Source organism: Haliotis rubra, unplaced genomic scaffold (assembly GCF_003918875.1).
Source record: "Haliotis rubra isolate DU_JTF1 unplaced genomic scaffold, ASM391887v1 Scf207, whole genome shotgun sequence".
Lineage (NCBI taxonomy): Eukaryota > Metazoa > Mollusca > Gastropoda > Lepetellida > Haliotidae > Haliotis > Haliotis rubra.
In genome coordinates this window covers 364,850-380,400 of record NW_025766081.1, presented here as the reverse complement: position 1 = coordinate 380,400, position 15,551 = coordinate 364,850, and the positions used below count along the sequence as shown (strand labels likewise).

Genomic DNA, 15,551 nt, shown 5'->3' with positions numbered 1-15,551 from the left:
AGAGAGAAAATAACACAAGGCTCAGATTCATGTAAATACTTGCATAACTTTAGAAATTATGTAACAATTTGGAGACAGGACTGGATATTACATGATTGAATAAAGAATAGTTTGATGAAATATACATTTGTTATTTTTTCTAAAGCAAGGCCCACCTGCAAATTTCACATGCATCTTATTTTCTGCTCGGAATAGCTGCACATATTGTCGACACTTTGGTGCAAAATCCTTCACAGCCCATGAACGTAAAATTGTATGCTGATCCTGCAAAATAAGAAATGTCAATTTAAGCATAAAGGGTCTTTAGACTTCTGATTTTGAAAAACAAAAACAAACAAGAAGAAACGAATTTGTTCAAGATAAGTTTTTCTATTACTTAAGATAAAGTTTCCAATATCAAATACACAATCTACACTGACATGAAATAAAAATATGCACTATATTCATTTAAAGATTTGAAAGAGCAAGTCAAATATACAGATAAGGTAATTGATAATGGCAAAATGAACTGGTAACTTGATGAAGCAACTCACTGAGTGCAATGAATCAGTTTCTAAACACTGAACATATTTTTCCTTTACATATTAAATAGTAATATCACAATTAGATCACCTTCCCTTTAAACTGCCCTTTATTTTCAAATCAACTGTACTCAAACATTCAACAAAAGCTGTTATTGTTGAAAAATTCAAAAGGTAGTAAATTAAATAAACTATATGCTTGCTGTAAATAAAAAGTTAGATTAAAAAATAATGAGAAAAAATGCAATTAACAAATTAGGTGCTTCATGTTATGTCTGTTATCTCACGTGTTATGTCTGCCAACAATTAGCTGACCGCAAGATATCCTGACAGTTTACTATTCACTATTATTATTATTATTATTATTGTTCTACAAGTACAATTAGGATAAGATAACATACTGAGAGTACAGCCCTAAAACCTGCAGATTTTACAGTTTTAATTGGTACAAATGTGCGAAGTGAAGTTTCTAAAGTTAAATCAATCCTTGACAAAACAACAGGTGGTACAGTGTTTCTATTGTAAAGTAGTACGTTTATCTCTGTTCTACCATGACCAATTTGAGAAGGGATTTAATATTTTCACCAGGTTTACAGCAATACGTATGTAAGTGGACAAAGTTACAACCCTCTTAAATACATGAGTCTTGACTAGAGTGAGTGAGTTTAGTTTTATGCCACTTTTTGCAATATTCCAGCAATAGCACGTTGGGGGACAGTAGGAATGGGCTTTACACATTGTACCCATGTGGGGAATTGAACCCGGGTCTTCGGCGTGAACAGGTGAACACTTTAACCATGAGACTACCAGACCACCCCACTCTTCAATAGACAAACCAATGTTTAATAGCATGAACAACAATTGAAAATTTGAAATCACACGGAAAATCCTACTGTGATGATGCTCTTTTCTAAAGGGACTGTTATTGAGATTCACGACATTGTGATTTGAAACCTTTAATTGACCTACAAGAAATTAGTATCTCGGTCATGGTAGAATTAAGCATTAAGAGCTATTCCTATTTCAATATTTTCAAAATGTTTAAACAGTGCAAAGAAAATGACCAAAGTACTAATACCAACTATAGAGTACAGGAGACTAACGTTTATCACAACCTCTGAGGTCGTGTCATGTCCGTTACGAGTGAGTAAGCAGGATTTCATGCTGCATTAACAATGAAGATGACAAGACTATAGTCCGTTTGGCTCAAAAGCGGACCGATGAATTGCAATCTAACTCGAAAACTAATAAACATAAAATACTCAATGAAACACTGATCATAATCAAAACATCATACCCACTCTGGGAGTTCACTATTTGTTACGAGGGAGGAGTGCAGAGAAAGGGACAGCCAGGTGTTCGAGAAGCACGTTCACAGACAAAGTTATTGATTCATTAACCTGTGCTGTGCCGTCTCCATCCGTTCTCGAACACCTGGCTGTCCCTTTCTCTGGGATCCTCCCTCGTAACAAACAGTGAACTGTGTCAATATTTTAATGATAGTTTGTTAAACAACTTTTTTATTTTTAGGACAAAAATCTGCAAAAACCTTACAGAGTGGGTATGATGTTTTGATTATGATCAGCGTTTCATAGAGTATGTTATGTTTATAAGTTTTCGAGTTAGATTGCAATTCATCGGTCTGCTATTGAGCCAAACGGACTGTACCTGTTCTCAATGTGTGAACAAGGTTAAACAGTGACTTGAGTGGCGACATTTACATCGTGCAGAGTTCCTTCCCTTAGTTATGACGATTTCCCAAAATGGAATCATCCAGTTGAGAGAGTGAGGTTCTATGCCACATTTAACAATATTCCAGCAATATCATTGCAGGAGATAGCAGAAATGGGCTTCACACATCGTACCCTAGTGGGAATCAAACCCAGATCTTCAGGGTGATGTCAGCAAATGATTTAACCACTAGTCTACCCCACTGACTTTCACTTTAGACTTGTTTTAACAAAAAGGCTTACATGATATCACTAACTAACAAAGTGACATTAAACAAGAATTGCTCAGTGACAAGAGAGTAAGGACTGACTGACTGACTGAGTTTGGTTTTACGCCGCTTTTAGCAATATTCCAGCAACATCACGTCCGGGAACACCAGAAATGGGCTTCACACATTGTACCCATGTGGGGATTAGAACCTGGGTCTTCGGCGTGACGAGCCAACACTTTAACCACTAGGCTACCCCACCGCCCCAGACAGTAAGGAAGTTGCAGGGGAATTAAACTAGTTTACTGAATGCATGGATACACTACTGTAGTATGTCAAACCACATAAAAATATAGAATACAAATATATTTTACAAAGAAAAAAATCATATTGCAATATATCCAGAATGGAAAATTATGAAAACCACTCAACTCAATTAAGGTGTCTGAATCATGCATGTGAATGGACATGTGAATCATTTAAATGTAGGGATTTGGTGTGCATATGGAATCACTTCTTTGAGTGGTATCTTAGAAGTTGGGAAGTACAATACTGACAAACTTATGGATAATAACTTCTTATACTTTGTGGGTGCAACCTTTTGTACCGATTCTTGTACCAACGTCCTGCTTGACGCGCATGTCACAAGAATCTGTTCTAAAACGTCGTACTCACAAAATACAAGATGTTGTTTTTCATAAATTATCAATATTCTATTTGGACTCAGGCATTAAATCCATTTCTGTTTTAAGTTGTAGGCTTACACTGCTTAAGAATAACAATAACAATATAAAACAAACTAATAATAAAAGATACTGATCTAACTGATATTCCTAACTACCTTCAAGAAGTGAAATGTTATTGGATCATGAAATACGGTTATCGTGAATGAATACTTACATGTGTTTTAAACCTCACTGTGTTGTTAAAAGCAATGCAATAAATGAAGCTATCATTAATGGGTACATTTGTGTTTTCTTGAGGGTCTCTCAGGGTTTCTTTACATGTGAAACAGATGTGATAATGGTGTATACAAATATGAACCCTAACAGACCCTCTTTACTTACAATACGAATCATTTCCTGTTTTGAAACAAACACAGTGACAGCACATGACAAAACAACCAAACTATACAATAGTTTTGTTTCACACATCTAGACAAAACATAATACAGAGACGTCTCTTTTGACAAGCAATAAAAACTTTGGAAGCAGTTATTTTTTTTATTGCATAAAAGTAGAATAACTTCCTTAAGTGGCATTTTCAACTTCAGACATTATTAACAGAAAAATGCAAAATATGATAAAACCAACTGTGAAGTATAGTTTCTTTTGCCCCTGAGTATATCATGACCTGAAAGTTGTCACATTAAAGCAAGCAATATGTATGGCTTTGAAGCAAGCAATACGTATGAACTGTAGTACATGTACAATGGCCTGTACCAGACAGTACACAAGTATATGGTTTCTTGAGGTCAATTATGATTGTCAACAGAATTAAACCATGAAGACCTGGGTTAGAACTGGTCTTCAATAACCCATGCTTGTTGTAAGAGGCGACAGGTTGTCAGGCTCGCTGACTTGGTTGACACATGTCATCATATCCCAATTGCACAGATCGATGCTCATGATGCTGATCACTGGATTGTTTGGTCCAGACTCGATTATTTACAGACATCCGCCATATAGCTGGAATACTGCTGAGTGCGGCGTTAAACAACAAACAAATAAACAGATTTACATCACACAATTCAGGCACAAGATACACTGAACACGCCGTGCATATTACACATACAAGTCCGTTGTCAGTTGTAGATGGTTTGACCCAATCAACTCCCAGCAGTCTTAAGAGACATCAGTAAAATACAAAAGAGAAAAACCACTTCTCATTCCTGTTCAGATTCTAGAAATTAATTCTTCAACTCATTAACATTAAACTCTCAAAATTAAAAATACAAAAGTAAGTATACCTCTATGTAGGTACTAGTAAGTACCTTTAAGTACTAGTAGCTGTACTAAACTTCAGTGGTCCATACACGAAAAATAGAATACGTACAATTAATTCATTATATTATATCAACATCAGTTTATTTCTTACAATGTGCTATTCCAAATTACACACATTGAATACACCTCCAGTATACAAAGATGACATAAAACAAGCATGTGGGGATCTGACTATATTGCCCATCACCAATCTGTCACTTATATTAGCTTGGCATAAAGCCATACAATGTTTATGCTCATAGCGTTCATGTCCATATACAACAGCAACACTCATTCCATAGAGGTACTTACCGCTTTGTCTCGACATCCACAGTTCTTTGCAGCAAGAAAGAAACAAGCTTCTGCATCATTGATTCTATAAGAAACATTATTAATTCCATAACAAAGATAATGGATTCTAGAACAAAAATCATCGATCCTATAACATATATCCATGATTCTATAACAAACATTATTAATTCCATAACAAAGATAATGGATTCTAGAACAAAAATCATCGATCCTATAACATATATCCATGATTCTATAACAAGGTGAGGTGAAATTGGTTTTAACGTCGTACTTTAGAATATTTCGCTCATATGACGACATGCATGCGTGTGTATGTGCGGCTGCTTGTACTAGCCCAGACTTAAGCTGGTTTTATAGTGCTAGCCCACTGAGATACCATGCCGCAGTGAAGCAGGAATACCCCACTCAGACACATTATACTGACTCCGAGCCGACCAATCCTTGTTGTACCCATTAATGCCGAGCGCCAGGCAGGGACCAACAAGTACCATACTTTAACGTCTTTTGGTATGACGCGGTCGGGGATCGAACCCGCGACCTTCCGCTCTCCCGGTGGACGCTCTAACCACTACACCACGGAGGCGGTGATTCTATAACAAAGATTATTGATTCCATAAAACAGATAATTAATTCTACAACAAAATCATTGATTCTACAAAGCAGGTCAGATCCGATCTTCAATGTGACTATCTTCACTCACTGATATGGACTGTGACCAAGTGCATTCTTCTAATGGTACATATTTTTAGACCAAAATAATTACAAAGTAATTCTATTTTCTAATTTATCATTTCTAATTCTAATATTTCTAACAAATCTAGAAATGAAGGCCCAACACTCAGAGAGAAACTTACAGACTGGAGTCGGGAACGTAATACTGCTGGACAGTTTCACAATGTTGCAGGTGAGCTCTCATCTGTTCCTGTTCTCTAAGTTCATGCTGTTGATCACTGGATTGTCTGGTCCAGACTCGATTATTTACAGACCGCCGCCATATAGCTGGAATATTGCGGAGTGCGGCGTAAAACTCAACTCACTCACTCACTCACTCCTGTTCTCTAAATGGAGTTGGGGTAGCCTAGTTGTTTAAGCATTCACTTGTCACATCATAGACCCACATTCACTTTCCTACATGGCTACAATGTGTGACATAATGGGGCATAAAACCCAACTAACTCACTCACTCATTCCTGTTCTCACAGTATCAGATGACATGCCTAATGTGAACTTCTATTTCCAAAAGCCTTGTAGTCATACAGAACACCTACCGACACCTCTTCAGGTCTATATCCTTTAGGGCAGACCCTCTAATGTATAGGACCCTGTTGGCCCACTTGGGGTCTTTCAGGATCATCTGCATGCTGGTGTCCAGCTCATCAGAGCTCATCAGCACCACAGTGTGTTCCTGACATAAAAATATTGGGTACAACAATAGTCAAAAAGCATTTCAGATAGGGCTGACTAAAATTATCACTGATAGAGAAAATTATTAATGATTATCAAAGCTAGGTCTTTATTCATGAAAGTATGTTCAGGACGTGATTTGTTGGTAATCCGAGGCTAAATATGCCACCACTTACCATTCTGTGAAATATCTAGATTTCTTATAGATTTTTTAGACATATTTGCTCAAAGTTACCTCTCCATTATTTCTTGATATTCACTTAACATCGATCAATCTCTATGATCTACAATGATAGTCAGTCCTACTACTTATACCCCACTTATGGTTCACTGCCATTGGATACCTTCCTGTATTATTCAAGTGTAAAGAAAATATTCCCAGTGAAATTTTATCCACTTTATTGATTTTCGCAAAACGGGTAGAAAAGCGTAATTTTCACAGATTAAGTGTAATGGTGTAATTTAATGGTCAAAATCGTAATAATTACGCCCAAAGCGTAAGGGTTGGCATCTCTGCCATTGGATACCTTCAAGTATTATTCAATTTTCAAAATCATCAAAAGACAACCATCCCCACAAGATAATTCAAAATACATTTAAAACAAGTTTTGGGTCATCAGCAAAGGTTTCATCAGTGGAGCCTACACGAAGTACATACCTCAAGTTTTGGATGTGCGTAGAACTCATTGAGGAAGTTCATGACAGTCTCTGTGGTGAGTGAAGTGGAACACACAACCACATGTTTGTTGCGTGCAGCCTTCTGTCGGCCATATTCCCCTCCCGACCGTTTCCTCTGTACATAGGTGGAGCCGATCTCTTCCAGCTGAGGAACACAGGGTACTCACACTTTCCAAAGTTGTAAATGATGCACACATGTCATAATTTCAACAACTCGATTGTTGAATATTGAAAAGTATATGAAAATATTTTCTGACAGCACATTGTATTTCTTGCTGCAACTAAAAACATGTAATATTTTGTACTAGTTTATTCACTATTTGCTTTGTATTGCCCTGACACCAGTATATGGTCTCTGAATGGATACTCAAATGACTTGAAAAGATGTGTTGATCAGATGTCAGAAAGACAAAATAGGCAAACATTTTACATGAAACCTATAGGTTACTTTACTTTTGTTACCCAGTTTTAGAGATTTAATTCGTCTGAGTATGTCCAACCAGTTGTTATAGATTTGGATACGGATGATGATGACAGACGTTGAGTTAGGAATCTCTGCTGACAGTACATCTGAGTAAATGAACTGTATGAAGGTGAGCTTCATTCTTTAGTACCTTTGCTTCCACTACCAGGGTCATGAACCTCCAACATCAACATACCATGCAATAGTGTCATGTTTACTTTTGAAATGACCCCCGACCAGATGGTTGTGATGTGAGCTGGTAGCATGTTTGACACACATTCTGTCAGTGTTGACAGACATTCATTCATCCGCTGTTACCCCCTCCCAAACCAACATGTTACAGACGCATCACTTTAACATTCTCAGTATAAATCATAAATTAATACCAAAGCCATGAGATGCATTAAAATCCTGACAAATCTTCGTCTCAAAACCACAATCAGCAGATCCTGGTATGGCTTGAGGTGCAACTCCATGTAGCTATTAATACCACTCATGCACAAATGGATTGGATTGTATAAATAAATAAATAAATAAATAATAAATAAATAAATAAATAAAAAAATAAATAAATAAATAAATAAATAAATAAATAAATAAATAAATAAATAAATAAATAAATAAATAAATAAATAAATAAATAAATAAATAAATAAATAAATAAATAAATAAATAAATAAATACAGATTGTATCACAACACATAATCCATTTATCAATTTAAGGAAGAATCTATTTGAATATATAAAACTATAAAGGTCATCTGACTCCTTCACTGCAACAAGCTGTTACAAGATAACTGACCACTCTACAGACACTTACCTGCCGTGGTATAAAGGCAAATGCCACACAGATCATGAAAAGCATGAAGAGGCGACCGACCCATATGTCCGGGGAGATGTCGCCGTACCCGACAGTTGAGAACGTCACTATCACAAAATACACAGACTCAAACATGTTGAGTTTCACAAGTGCACTCGATCTTTGAATGTGTTGGATTCCACAGATACTGTCAACACAAAATTATATAATAATTTATAACCTCTTCATGATCATCAACATGAATAATCACCACCATGATCATCGACATAAATAATATTGATCATCAACATGTATTCATCATGATCACCAACATAGAATTGATAGGAAAGGTGAACTTCACGTAGTTACAATAGAAACAAACCCAGCCTTGAAAAAAGGGAAGTAACTCACGTAGTAAAGATGAGACAGAAGAGCGTGACATTAAGTAGGAGAATCTGTTGTGATAATGTCACAGATATGGTCTGGAAGCTGCTTGGTAAGGTGAAGGTCGTTCTGGAATGGAAATGGTTTGTAGGCACTATGGAGCACAATGGTAATTAAAAGAACATATTTGCATGAAACTGTCATTGTAAAGAAGATTGATGAATGCAGCCTAAACCAGAAAATGCTGAATCATCAGGAAAGGATGATCTGTAAGATTGCAGCTATAAGAGTGTCTCCAGCAACATAGTGATGTAAACACCAAGGATACCTCAGTCCAGGAGGAAAATATAACAGGATCCTGCTTATCATGATCAACTTCTATAAATACTAGAACCAAGATATGGGTTAGAATTGGTCTTTGGAGGAGAATATAACAGGCCCCTGCTTATCATGATCAACTTCTATAAATACTAGAACCAAGATATGGGTTAGAATTGGTCTTTGGAGGAGAATATAACAGGCCCCTGCTTATCATGATCAACTTCTATAAATACTAGAACATAAAGATATGGGTTAGAATTGGTCTTTGGAGGAGAATATAACAGGACCCTGCTTATAATGATCAACTTCTATAAATACTAGAACATAAAGATATGGGTTAGAATTGGTCTTTGGAGGAGAATATAACAGGACCCTGCTTATAATGATCAACTTCTTTTAACATTAGTGGGGTAGCCTAGTGGTTAAAGTGTTCGCTCGTCACGTCGATGCCCCGGGTTTGATTCCCCACATGGGTACAATGTGTGAAGCCCATTTCTGGTGTCCCCAGCCGTGATATTGCTGGAATATTGCTAAAAGCGGCATAAAACTAAACTCACTCACTCATTCTTTAAAACCAGTATTTCTGTCCATTTACATCCTGGTGATCCCGGGATCAAATCTGTACTAACCCAAGGCTATATCGGGGTACATCTCACTCTGCCTCTGTTTAATGTAACAGAAGTACTTACAAACAGTCTCTCCAGGGCCATCTTGGCCAGCCAGACATTGAGGAAGATTGGCAGGAACAAATCCTTCAGCAGCACTGGGTAGGCCACCTGGAGAGGCAGGAATTGATGTTATAAATGAAAAAATAATATATGTAGCAGCACAACAGGTAAGACTACACAAAGTGGAGACATATGGTCTTTTAATTTCAAAGTTCAACATATACTGTGGAAGTCTCAGTGGCTGAGTGGGCTAGATCACAAACTTTGTGTGTCTACAATTAGGCGCCCAACTCTGAGAGTGTGGTATGGAATCCCAGATAGGTCTCAACCCCCAAGAGTACCATTCTCTTCCCACAGAGGTTACTTGTCATTTTCTTACAAACCTCTGTTCTAATACTGCCATATTTCCGGTTCTCGTGAAAATCCCTAGCGGCAAAAGTTAAGCAACACGAATTATCTCCCTTCTTTCTATCCAATCAGAACACGTGTTACATCGAATTTAGATTCAACTTGACTAACACAAGCAAATGTGGGGCCACAAATATCCCCATCTGCCGGGACTTGTGTTGATGTTACACACAAGACGTTTAATGGCTAGCTTGTCCGTTGTCAACGATAGCGATGGAGACTCCACTGATCCTCCATAACATGACTGAGTTCTGTCTAGAAGAAACGTTTGCGCATCGCACAGGGAAGAAGTTTAGTTTTCTCGAAGCATGCACGGAAATTACCGAGGCCTTGCTGAATGATCACTTTTGAAACAAGCGTTCGCTGATTGCACAACTAAATCTGATTGCCTCCAATCACAAGTCTTGAGCGCTCACACCATGAAAGGGGCGTGATTAAAACAGAGGTTACGTAGGAAGATATGACAGGACTAACCTCTGTGGGAAGAGAATGCAAGAGTACTAGAATTTGTATTTTACAAAGTAAATTTTATCCCAAATATAACATATGTTACACATGCTATTTCATCAATTTTCTGGATCATCACTGGTGTATTCCACTCACTGTAGCTATAACAGGAACTGAACAGAACAGTTCCAGCAGGAATCCTGGCTGAAGAATGTTTTCATGGCGCCGGCCCTGGAACATGAACGTGAAGTGTAAATACTTTCAAATAATTGCACAGGGTTTGTCAAATAAGCTCTTCCACTAAGCAGAAGCCGATACACTTTATCAGATACAATAAATATGAAAACATGATGTTTGAACTGATGTATGGATATATAAGTGTCCTTATTCACTGACTCTGTGCTGAATGAAAAGCTTTATAAGGTGAAAAGTGTAGTAATGTAAAACAAATATTTCTTATAAATTTACATTTTCGCAGTTTTGTTTATACAGGTGACTTGTCAGTGGCATTACTTTCAAATACCCAAATCATCTATATATATATAATATAACCTTTACAAATGAGCCTGATGAAGTTGTTTCGTACATCTGCCCTTTGTAAATAAATCATCAGTTAATCCCAGACCTTTGTTGACACATTTAACTGCAGCATTTATTAGTTCAGAAGGAACGAATAATATATAATTAGAGCAGGTTCTTCAATTATTCAGATTTTTTAAAGTCAATCAGAATTTAATTATCAACTCTTCAGAATCCCCAGAGCTGTGCTTGCTGTCTATACCTTCGTCATGACATAGATCTGTAGCATGGCCTTGATGAGAGTGATGACCGCCAGGAATATCTGTACAACCCATAGCCCCAGGGGTCTGGACACCCACAGTATAACATACCTGTCAATGAAAACAACAGCTCAAAACTACTTCTATAACATCTCTTTGATCCACATTTTATAATAATTAATATCTTTTAAAAATAATACAGAAGTAATCATACATAAAGTATCCTACCTTCCATACTACCATAGGGGCGGTTGGGTAGCCTGGTGGTTAAAGCGTTGACACGTCACACTAAAGATCCGGGTTTGATTCCCAACATGGGTGCAATATGTGAAGCCCATTTCTGGTGTCCCACGCCGTGATATTGCTGGAATATTGCTAAAAAGTGGCGTAAAACCATACTCACTCACTCACTCCATACTACCATAATAGCAAAGAAAATGGGTAATTTATAAACAAATTGTCATCCCAACACATTTCAGTTCCTTCTCTAAATACATCATAATTTTTAAGGTTTTTCTCATGAATAATGAAATATGGAGATCTTAGGTTGTTCGACTAGTCATTTAACTCCTTTTTTTAGGATGAAACTGGAAGGAGAAGACATTTTGCCTCAGAGGACTGAAGTGGCCAATCATGTGAATTGTAAAACATGAAAATTCAGAAAATCTTCTGTACGGAGATATAATCAGAAAAAAAGAGTAAAATAGATCTTATAACATATGAACTTGATTTGTGATGCCCTGGAACAAATGAAATGAAAAGGAGAGATTCATGACAAAAGAACAATTAATCTCTGTTACACTACTCTGAGCCTGAGAGCACCATACCTAAATGTCAAACAATCACTGACTGCTGCCACTCTGAGTGAGAGAGTGAGTATGGTTTTACTCCGCTTTTGGCAATATTCCAGCAATATCAGAAATGGGCTTCACACATTGTACCCATGTGGGGAATCAAACCCGGGTCTTCGGCGTGACGAGCGGATGCTTTAACCACTAGACTACCCCACCACCCGCAGACACTCTGTTTTTTGCCCAATAAAAATGGCATGCTGTCATCAGGTATCTGATTCAGGTGTTAAAGGGATATTAAAAAGTCATTCTTTTATTTGTAATGGAAAACCTACAACAGGTAACCAATGAAGTTATGAAGAGCCAAACAATTCACCCTGTCATAATAAGGATGTCACACTTCAACAACGGAAACAGTTTTTTCAAAGGAGGGGCTCGTTTGTGATCACAGGTAAACATACAAGTGACACCGGTATCCAAACTCCCACAAACAGTTTGCAGTTTGTGTTTTGTTTGCTGAAACATATCAATGATTGAGTCACTGAGCTGTCAATAAATCCACCCACCCACCTACATAAAAATGTCTAAATGTCTAAATATTTAGTATGCTTCAAATATGTAGACCCTGTTTCGATCTCTCATGTACTTGAGTATCACCAAGCACAAAGTGAGAGGTGAACTTGCATAGGCGGATCCAGAGGGGGGGTGTAAGGGGTGCGCATCCCCCCTTTTGTGCTGAAAGTTTGTTAAATGACCATTGAAACTCGGGTGAAAATGAAGTGTGCACCCCCCTTTCTCAAAAAGCTGTATCCGCCCCTGACTTCACTAGTAGTTTCAAATCTCAGTCATTTCCCTTCTCAACAGATCCGCTTGTATACGTTTATGACAAGCTTTGTACACAAGAGTCACTGTTATTCTCACAGGGAAACATAAAAGCTATGGAATATTTTTTGGGGGAAAGTCAAGTGCCACAGTGACATGATTAAAAAACAAGAGTTAATTTCTGAGTCTCTCCAGAGTTGACACCCCTAACTGAATATGTGGATATGTTACATGATGCTTTTGTGGCAATAAGACAAAAATGTTTTTTCTTCGTTGATGGGCATTTAAAAGTGTTTTGTTTGCTAATTTAGTTCACCACCATAACATTAGCTGTACAGAAAAGTGTTGGCGGTGCTTGCCAAAAGCTTTTTGTTCATGAGAGTTATCTCCCCTGTCTGGCTGAGATCTATTTATAGATGGGGCTCATATAGGGTTCAACCAATGCAACAATTATAAGTAACAATTGCAACAATTCTAAAAAGAACACAGTATTGTTCCAACAGTTGATTCGGCACTAGAATTCATAATGTACCATTTCAAATGTATAAAATTGACACAAATATAGGTCATTATGCAAAATTATAGACTGACTGAGTATGGTTTATGCCGCTTTTAGCAATATTCCAGCAATATCACGGCGGGGGAAACCAGAAATGGGCTTCACAAATTGTACCCATGTGTGGAATCGAACCCAGGCCTTCGGCGTGATGAGCGAATGTTTTAACCACTAGGCTACCCCAATGCCCCGCAAAATTATAGAGAAGATATCTGTCATCCATAACATGTTTTAACGCAAAGAAATCAATTGAATTTGTTTATTTTGGAAGGAGATTATACTTCTGTAATCAACAGATTCAAATAATTTCTCCATTACACCAACCGAAGCATGACTCTCATTTTGTACTTTCAACAGGTGTTCATTCATACATTACATGAGATGTACACGGTTCCAATGACCTTGATGACCACGCTGTAACTGGAACAACTTTTTGTGTCTAGGCGTGATCACGTCCAAGGCATGGTTCTTTCACGTGGCCTGAACACAACAAACTTGATAGTGAATCCCTTCTGACATATTTTCTAGTTCCAGAAAGTGATACATGACAACTGCTTCCACTAAAGTGTATCACTTTCCAGATCAGTTTCAAAATGTAAAAAAAGTTCTCCAATTACAAATCCAATTTGTATCCATGGAATCTCATCTTTCAAATTGGCCACCTCTTGATGATATAATTTTACATAAATTCCTCTTATCTCATACAGGAAAGTAAGTTAATTCCGACCCATATCGGCATTTTGGGCACTGCCATTGTGGGTACAGCTTAGACAGTTTACAAGGAAAACATAATTTCCATAAATAAAGTGAATTTCAATCCTGTTACCTACATCAAAGTGACACAATGTCGCACATTGCAATCAATCAAATGTTACTATGTGGTAACTCGAACAATGTGTCTTTGCTACATTGAACAGAAATAATTGAAACAGAGTTAATTTGATGCAAATTCTTATGACAGGTGGGTCATTAAACAAAAGAGATACATCAACAGCCATACATCTGACAGTAAATCTAATAAGATTCTAATTATCGTATTAAAAATCATGTTGACAGGGGTCCTGAACTGTTTACTATAAAAAAAATACATGAATTCAAAATCATGGGAAAAATAGTTTGTTTTGTTAAAAATTCATAGCCCCCTGAAAAGAAAGACTATCAGTTACCAAGGATATAACAACATATAAACAGTTTCATTTTAGACTTGCATTTTTAATAGCACTATATATACCGTACTAATCTTGTATCATAGCACAGTCATTCTCAAATGAAACATTATCACTGTAACATATATATCTTGTTCCATACTCAAAGAAAAAATATTTTGTACTCAATTGCTGTTTACAGCTGAAACATTGTTAATGAATATCAATCACAATTCAACAGTTTTCACCCATGTTTCAGCAATCAGTTTCAGTTTGGAAAGGGAAATAGCTGATCTTATTGCACTTTTGCAATGCAAGGACTGTTTTTTGAGTGGAGTTAGTTATTCTTAACTAATCTAATGAATAACTCCATATATAGGTGTTCAAACACCACACAGTAGGACTTCACACAACTAAAGCTAAAGGTACAGACCCATCTATTCACTGCTGCCTTTCTGTAAAAGTTATATGAACTATTTCCTTCCCCAAAACTGTCAGAGCGCCACTGAGCATCTCTGTGGTGGATATTAGGCACTTTATTAATACATTATGTTTTACAGATTAAAGATAGTATGCAGCAGAGAGGGTTCGGGTGATCCTGGCACAGTCAGGCTGGTAAGGCTCATCATCAGCTCAGGGCCCTTGCCCCCTCTACACGCAGCCCAGACAGCGAATGGGACTTCTCCCAGGAAACGCTGCCTAGTCGAACCCACCAAGAACTTTCCGGAGAATATGAAGGCTCCCCAACACTGCAGCCTTCTGCATTACCCAGAGTGTCAGAAGGGCTGTGCTCCCGGTGGAGAACCCGGGCACTCTCCTGATCTGCACCAAGAGATCAGGAGGTACCAAACCAAGGGCACCGAGAACAATGGGGAGCCTGACGACAGTGTACTTGGGATGCAAGCGAGACATTTCAAAGGCGGGATTATTATTATTATTATTACAACTCCCACACCTAAACATATACATATAGAGGCAATTGCAATATGGTCACATTGCACTACAAGACACAGAAATCAATTTGAATATTGCAATGGAAATGCAAATGTTGATGCACATGAAATATATTGCAACACTATAGGACTAGTTGTACCATTCATAGTAGCAGGTGGAGACACAAGGGACATAA

General features: G+C 37.4%; 1 protein-coding gene across 1 annotated transcript in view; it reads right to left on the bottom strand.

The window, feature by feature from the left end:
• LOC124276203 (potassium channel subfamily T member 2-like) overlaps nucleotides 1-15,551 on the bottom strand; it is an 80,996-nt gene that overhangs the window by 24,155 nt on the left and 41,290 nt on the right. The window contains 10 exon segments of the mRNA XM_046711861.1: nucleotides 156-264; nucleotides 4,758-4,821; nucleotides 6,026-6,162; nucleotides 6,820-6,984; nucleotides 8,123-8,309; nucleotides 8,513-8,590; nucleotides 8,592-8,614; nucleotides 9,496-9,582; nucleotides 10,486-10,560; nucleotides 11,111-11,219. Of these exon segments, the coding sequence (XP_046567817.1) occupies nucleotides 156-264; nucleotides 4,758-4,821; nucleotides 6,026-6,162; nucleotides 6,820-6,984; nucleotides 8,123-8,309; nucleotides 8,513-8,590; nucleotides 8,592-8,614; nucleotides 9,496-9,582; nucleotides 10,486-10,560; nucleotides 11,111-11,219 (1,034 nt within the window).